Genomic DNA, 8,273 nt, shown 5'->3' on the forward strand with positions numbered 1-8,273 from the left:
ACATCATTTTCAATTACCTACAAATCATCCGGAGTAAGTACATGGACAATGCCGTATTTAAGTCTTCACTGAACTACCATGCATTTGTGAATGTGGTGGAGAGCAGGCTTGGTTCTTTACACAGATGGAGAGAGGGCGTGAAATCCAGAATATTCTGGCTGTCTACCCTCCGCCCTCCTAGTTTCATTCACATATGGCAGCAAGCATCTCCTCCTCCTCCTCCCCCCCTCTCCCTCACACACGACTAGGCCAACCACATTCATAACCACTTTATTTTGCTCTGAGGATCGAGGAAGCCAAGTTAAAACACAACAGGGCTTTCAAAAACACTGCACAGCACATTGCAATAAAAAACTAAAACAAAAACAACTTGCCTCATCATGATATAAAAATATATGTTTCCTTGACAAACTCTAAGTGCCTGGTAAACGCTCTTCAACAATCTGATTTTAAAGGCAAAGAGGAAAAAGAGACACAAGCACATTCCATCATTGCAGCCAACTCAATAACACACTCCCCTTCAAGCGAGCATAGTGTTGTTGACGAAGGAATCTAAACCAGTGCTTTCTCCAACCCGTACGCAAACCATTGCAGTTCTGGTTGGTATTTGCAGTCGATAACATCACTCGGGATTAATTCTAGGGAACATTTGTATTTGTTTACAAGCTAGAGCGAAACTACAACTGCAACAGTCTTCAAGTGGCTGTTGAACACTCGTAGTAGTCCAACAGCCAACTCCCTGGATGCATCTAAATAACCTAAGGTGGCCTCCTTGCCTGGCCTCCTCGCCTCCTTTCCTTTCCTGGATCTAGACAGGTGAGGGCAGATCCTCCGGTAGGCCTCTGCCTATACGGTGTTATCAGACAGGAAAAGGGATTGAAGTGAGGTAGCTGCATTGGTATATTGAGACGCACCCTGGCCATTCCCTATTCATTTCCTTGATGCATCCTTAAACCTCTCGTCATGCAGGGGTCATGGTTAGGGGCGACTGGGCGCGGCCTGCATCTTCCGTCAGTCACTCTGTCTTCCTGTTCCGCACTTGAACCACTTCCTTCCTCTCCTTCAGGAAGTTTCCGAAGGCCACGCCCTCTTTGCTTTCCTCGGTCACTGGAGGGAAAGAGGTCAACCAGAAGGTCATGAATACGGACAAAAACTCCCTCAATTATCCATAAATACAAGTTTATTATTCCATTTGGCAGTTGCACACACACACAGCAAAACAACATATAATCAAATTAATGACTCTTCTTACCGGTGTGGTCAATATCGTCTGTGTCGCTGTCCACTTCCTCATCTGCCTCGTCAGGGTTCCCACGGGTGAAGATGAGGTCACTGGGGCCCGCCACATTAGGAGCCCCTGGGAAAAGGAAGCGACATCACACCAGGGCTCACGCTATGGTAATAGTACAACCTTCTATAGGTGGCGTTGGAGACTCTCCTGGTAGACACTTGAACATTACATTCGCATGACAATAAATAGTTTCCTAAAAGTCCCTGACCGTCACAAGGCCTACATCACACCACGCATGCATAGCTGACAATCAAATATCTTAATATCCTTCACCTAATACCAGTTATACCATTTACATGAGCTAGCATGTGCTATGCAGCATTAGCGTAACACATACACACACGCACACGCACGCCTTGGACTCACTCACCCGTCTGTGGTGTTGTCTCCATGGAAACTGCTCCCATGTCCTTCTGTAAGCGCTCTAGCTGTTCCTGCTGCTTCTTGCTCTGAGCGTCTGCCTGAGGAACACACACACACACAATGTACAGTACCAGTCAAAAGTTTGGACACACCTTGCCAAGAGTGTGCAAAGCTGTTATCAAAGCAAAAGGTGGCTACTTTGAAGAATCTAAAATATAAAACATATTCTGGTTTGTTTAACACTTTTTTGTTTACTACATAATTCCATATGTGTTCCTTCATAGTTTGGATGTCTTCAATATTAATCTACAATGTAGAAAATAATAAAAAGAAAAACCATTGAATGAGAAGGTGTGTCCAAACTTTTGACTGGTACTGTCGATAAATGAAAAGCATGCATAAACTCAAACACATACACACATAAACACAGACCTTCAAAACACCCGTGAATTACAGAAACCGAAACCTTTAAAACAGGAATTCAGCAGTGAAACACAGCCCAGACAGAGACGTGCAACACGCATATGGACTGTGGAGTTAGATGTCACAGAGCTTGCATACAATGTATATATCGAACTCACCAGTTCTCGGTGAAGTCTTTCATATTCAGGCCGATAATCCCTGGATAGCACAGAAAACTAGAGTTACACAGACATACCGCACAACGCAGTGGTGTGTGGTTCAAGAGTGTGTGTGTGTGTGCGTGCGTGTGTGTGTTGTTGTCTGTGTGTGTGTGTGAGCGTGTGTGTGTGTGTGTGTTGTTGTCTGTGTGTGTATATGTAGGTGTGTGTGTGTGTGTGTGTATAAGTGAGAAATTGCAGAATAGTCCCTCCCACTCACGTCTCATACTCCTTCGCTGCTTCTGACACCTGCACAAAAAACTCATCCAATCCGCTGCCAGTGACTGCAGACACGCCCACTACCTGCACACAGAGGACCAATCAGACACGGGCAAGAATGACTTCCATGTGAGCTGGAACTTCTGAGGCCCCATCGTCTCATCCTTTAATCATCATACTAAACCATCTCTTTACACTGCATTTGGACACGCACGCTCACACACACACACACACAGGCACGCTCACACGCACACACAGGCACGCTCACACGCACACACGCTCACACACACACGCTCACACACACACACGCTCACACACACACGGGCTCACACACACACACGCTCTCACTCACTCACTCACACACACACACACACACACACACACACACACACACACACACACACACACACACACACACACACACACAGGCTCACACACACACACACACACACACACACACACACACACACACACACACACAGGCTCACACACACACACACAGGCTCACACACACACACACACGGGCTCACACACACGCACGCACCCGTATGTTGGCGTAGAACTCGTCTAGTACAAGGCTCATGGAGCGTGTCAGGTTGCTGATGTACGACGTCTCCTGGTTCAGAGCGTCCTGGAACACCTCAAAGTCCTGCATCCACTCCACCGCAAAGCTGTGATCGATTATGTCTGTCTGGACGTACACAACAGAGAACACAGTGTCCGGAATGTCCAGTGAAGACCAGCGTTGTCAAAATGGAATAAACTCACATCAACACTTTAATTACAGTATGGATCATAAATCTATGATTTCTCATCGAATAATGCACCATAACCAAGACTTGGAAAATTAAACAATTTTTTATGAGTGTGTTCAATCCATACCTTGTTCATGGCGATGATGAAGGGCAGCTTTGTCTTGTAAAGAATACTGCCAAAAAAAAAAAAACATTAAAAAAACAACAGTCAGAGAGACACACATCACACTGCATTGGAGGATTGTCAATCAACGCTCCGTACTCAATTGTACATCTTATTTCTGTTGATGAAGTCTCTGAAATAAAGATGAAATTTGTTCAGGACGCTATGATTTAATCCCACATCAACACCTCATCTCCTTTCCTCATCACGCGCCTCCCCGGTACACAGGTTTGGGTTAGGGTCTACTTTCTTCCTCAGTTCTATGTGATTGAAAAACAAACCTGCTACATTTGACAGACATGTAAAAATGACTAGGATTATGAACTGATACATGCCATTTAGTTGACGCTTTTATCCAAAGCGACTTACATCGCAGTACATTTCAGTATATATGGTCCCAGCGGGAATCAAACCCACAACCTAAGCGTTGTTAGCGCCACGCTCTACCGACTGAGCCACAGAGGACCACGATGTGTTAATTCAAGTCCGTCTGATGCTGACCTGCAGGCGTAGAGCATGTTGGACATGAATGTGACGGGGTTGACGCTGCGAGACGTGTCCATCACATACACCACGACACACGGGAAGGAAGAGGCCTGGGAACACAGTCAAACACAAACACCAAATCTGTCACAACACTGACGTAATGCGTCTCTTTGAGCCCATGTGGCTATCCAGTAAGCAGAGCAGGGTTGGTTTGTTAATAACATTCACATCATCTTAAAAAGGGGCAATCTGGGATTGGTTCAACTAGCTATTGGATTTTCCCCAGCTAAGGTCTATGATGTTCAATACTGTTCAAGTATGTAAAGGTAGGGTCCTGGACATGGATTAAGCCTAGTCCTGGACTAAATCACACTGCCAATGGAAAATCTCCATTGAGGGTGCATTTTAGTCTAGGATTAAGATTAATCTGTGTCCAGGAAACTAGCCTGTTGAGTTAAGTCTAAATCATGATGTCATCGCATGTTATTACACACCAGGGTTTCAGTGATGATGGTTCCAGATGCTGACCAGGTGAAAACCTCTATCTGTCCAGGAGTGTCAATCAACACATATCTGTAAGCAGAGGTCAAAGGTTATAATAGATACAAATCAGGAGAGGATAGAGCAACCAAAGTAATAGATAACTTACCAATAAATACATACATATAGTACTATAAATTATGGAACTGACATGTCCCTACACTCAAGATAAATACTGATAAACAACTGTTCTTAGCAGAGACTAATCCCAATGTTTAAATACATACTATAAAAGATAGACTTACTGGTGATTGTACTGCTTATTCTCAATAAACTTCATGACCTGAGGAGGAAAAACAAGTACATCTGAGGAACATTTTCTGATAAGAATACATCGGAGCAAACTTGTTCAAGAGCAATCCAATCACAACATCAGTACACCCGTACTGTATCTAAATAAAAACATCAATGGCGACACCTACTGGACAGTTTAGGTAAGACACTAAACAGCTTAGGAAGAAACAACTCATCAGCCAAAACGTACTTGTTACTGATGTTGGGCATTTACAAGGTATGATCATCACCCAATGATTTTTTAGATATTATCTGTAATCAGGAGATTCTGATCTATCTAAAAAAAAATAAAATAAAAGATCAGCACACACCTGGTACCTTCACTGTCATGGCAACCAGAACCATACCATGCTAGCTCAGATTATCCACTTCTCAAGCACAATTTGGTTGTGGAAAAGTGAACTGAACAGGCTGACAATCTAATAATGTTTGTGATAAGCTTTATTGGAAAAGAAATCAGGCCAGCATGATTTGAGTTGGCACCAGAGTGATAAATATAACACTGTTATATTATGACCAGTTTACCTGATCGAACCTTGTAGCAAACAGATTTAGGGATGTCACAATTCCTCCATTGGGTCCCAGACGGTATTGTTTCATGACTTCTTTGTAATTAACTGTGTCACGGATATCTACAATAGAGAGAGAAAAATAAACAGCAAACTTAAATACTCTCCACTGGATCATTATACAATAACGTAGTGGGAAAATGGAACATCTAGAACACTTAGAACATGTAGAACCGTCTCTGAACATTGAAAGGATTAGCAGAACTCATGTCAAATCTCTCAACCAATTCTAATACCCTGAATATGTAGGGGGCATAGCTAATAATAAATTCAGTTGGAATAATGTAGTTGATCATTTGGGATGAAATCAAGACATTGGAGTGTACCAGGGCCCAGCATTTCAAAACTTTTCATCTGGATCAGAATGTGCTATCCAGGATCAGATCAAACTCGGATTTCCCCTATAATACTCTACTATATAATCTGCCAGATGATCCTGGATAGCAAAAATTATCTGGATCATTCTGATCTAGATTAAAAGTTTTGAAATACTGGGCACAGACGATGCCAAATTAGATGTCAGAGGAAAATAATATGTAGTTTAGTCTTTTTAAATGTGTCTGGCTGCTTCTCTGCGGAAAAACCTACGCTGCTGTCATGTTTGTTGACAGTCAGGGTGGTATTAGGCCACTGGCTTTAATCTGGGATCCGACTGCATATAGCCCTTGCCAAGGAGTCGGCCCACTTTATCCACTCATGCCCGTAAATTGAATTTGAACCAGGTTTCCCTCTGGAAACTGGATTGATTTCGTGAGCCTGGGTCCGCTCGGGTTACCTACATACTGGCACAACGAAGCTTGACAGACGGTTTCTTACCGATGTTGGCCGGGAAAGGGACCTCGTGCACTGCCGGGTCTAGGTTGATCACGTAGGGAGGAGATCGCTTGTTGTGAAGATGCGCAGTGAGTCGCTGAAAAAAGAACAACAAGCCCGTTTGCCAAGATGTTTAATGCAACAGTCTAGCTAAATTATATTTTTGATGAGCTTTCAAATAACACCGTTTAGAAGCTAACAGCTTAGATAAAATGTTCATAGAAACCACTGCTCTCATAAATACACCTGATCAGCTAGTTATATTGTATAGGCCTATACCTGCGAAGGCTAACAAGTAGCTATAACTGTTAGCTAGCTACCTGCACAAAAGTAGATTTTCCGGACCCCGCCATGCCAAGCACAATGAGACAGACGGGTTTCTTCTGCGAAGCATTTCCAGAGGTAGTGTCCTGAGCTGTCCCGCGATTGTCACCCGCTCCATCGCAGCATTCACCCTGTTGTCCTGAAATTCCTTCTGGACTTGTGCTCCCAGACGCGGTCGCCATGCTGTTTGCTTTGAACCAGCTGCTGCTGTAAAAGAACAGCGCTTGTCGCAAAATGGAGTTCTTCTTCTCCCTCCTCCAGTTCTTCTTCTTCAGTGGGGTTTTATGGCGGTTGGCATCCATCGTTACTGGTGCATTACCACCACCTACTGTGCTGGAGTGTGGGCCAGAGACAGGTAGGAACCGCCAGCCTCGTTTCGCATAAAAACCCAGACAAAAAAATGGACACTATCTCAGCAAAACTTTCAATGATAATTCCTGGATTCCCTTCTCTCTCAGCCCTAGGCAAAGCAAAGCAAGGCAAGGCAAGGGAAGTTTATTTATATAGCACATTTCATACACAGAGGCAATTCAAAGTGCTTTACATAAAATAGATACAAATAAAATTAAATAATAATTATTTGAATGAAATAAAACAAAGAAAAAGCATAAAAGACATACAATTTTTTTTTAAAAAAAAGCATAAAAGACATAAAAAACGATAAAAGTCACAGTGCATTACTCCCACTTTCGACATTCACTGGCATTATTACAATACAAATGACAGTCTAGCAGCTCACAGCACAGGTTGAAGACCTGCAAAAAGGAATTGCAAAGAAAACACATTGATCAGTTGGAGGAAGAGAGTGGTAACCCCAGTGTTTTTCCGCCAGACATTGCCCATGATGTATTCTACTCGTAACAGAGGAAATGTGTCAAGGCTGACATCCACTGATGCTGAAGGGGGGTTGGGAATTGCAGCATAAATCACCTGCAGCAGATCGGAAGACTCCCCCTGCTGATGAATCCATGGCACTGCAATTTTGGTTTGTGAGAAGGGTGTTGCAACGGTGTAACTTGACAGATGCTGTTGTGATGGAGTTTTTATAGAACTTTACAATGCAGATTTTTTTACTTGTCAAAATCAATGTATTCAGTAAATCCTTCGGTTACAAAAGATTAGATTAGTCTCGATAGTTGTATTCAAACATCTGATCTATCAATGTTATTTGTATCTTCATCTTGTGGTTGCCCAATTGCCTGAATGTTTGAGGGATTCATTATGAAATCTAAACTAATTCATCAACTAAAAGGCTCTCTCTTACCGCTAGATGGCACTATTGACTGTGGCAATATTCCAACTTGGGCCCCATCAGGTGACAACACTGACTATAGACCTGTGAATTTCCACATTACATTAATCAACTCCCACACAAACAGACATTGTATCCATAGAACTGAATACTGCATACAGAACACTGAGAAACATGGACACACAATGGAACATTGATTTGATTCTGGAATTGTACTATTGTACTAATACGAATACTTTAGTAGAAAGTATAAGAGACTTTCAATGGCAAAAGGCACTGGGCTTTAATTGGAATGCTATGCCTTCCTGAACATGCTGCCTGTATGTAGCCTACTGGTCTAACGGATACATACAAGGTTCAAAGGATTATTCTTGTGTGTGTGTGTGTGTGTGTGTGTGTGCGTGTGTGTTGTGTGCGTGTGTGTTGTGTGTGTGTGTGTGCGCGTGTGTGTGTGTGTGTGTGAGAGAGAGAGTGTGTGTGTTCTTAGTGACGTGGTGAGCTCTAATCCACCTTAAGCCCAGGGCCCAGAGAGGATATCCATTAGTGTAATGTATGGTGCATCCGTCCTGTCCCTCCGGTGTTTC

At 43.1% G+C, this 8,273-nt stretch overlaps 1 protein-coding gene across 1 annotated transcript; it reads right to left on the reverse strand.

Annotated features, from left to right (window-relative positions):
- Positions 1 to 254: 254 nt before the first annotated feature.
- gpn1 (GPN-loop GTPase 1) lies at positions 255 to 6,632 on the reverse strand. The gene is made up of 13 exons (XM_083685382.1): positions 6,434 to 6,632; positions 6,117 to 6,210; positions 5,257 to 5,363; positions 4,683 to 4,720; positions 4,392 to 4,470; positions 3,913 to 4,007; positions 3,376 to 3,421; positions 3,038 to 3,184; positions 2,495 to 2,577; positions 2,236 to 2,275; positions 1,662 to 1,752; positions 1,253 to 1,357; positions 255 to 1,107 (listed from the first exon to the last, which is right to left on the reverse strand). The coding sequence occupies exons 1-13, from the start codon at positions 6,617 to 6,619 to the stop codon at positions 1,016 to 1,018; spliced, it is 1,203 nt and encodes a 400-aa protein (XP_083541508.1). The 5' UTR covers positions 6,620 to 6,632; the 3' UTR covers positions 255 to 1,015.
- Positions 6,633 to 8,273: the final 1,641 nt, after the last annotated feature.

The sequence above is a fragment of the Argentina silus genome (assembly GCF_951799395.1).
Source record: "Argentina silus genome assembly, chromosome: 14".
NCBI classification, from domain to species: Eukaryota; Metazoa; Chordata; class Actinopteri; order Argentiniformes; family Argentinidae; genus Argentina; species Argentina silus.

Coding starts and splice junctions, on each gene's coding strand:
- gpn1 (XM_083685382.1), bottom strand. CDS start 6,619: ATGGCGACCGCGTCTGGGAGCACAAGTCCAGAAGGAATTTCAGGACAA. Junction 4,721..5,256: donor TTGCTACAAGGTTCGATCAG/GTAAACTGGTCA, acceptor TTTCCTCCTCAG/GTCATGAAGTTTATTGAGAA. Junction 3,422..3,912: donor AACATGCTCTACGCCTGCAG/GTCAGCATCAGA, acceptor TTTTTTTGGCAG/TATTCTTTACAAGACAAAGC.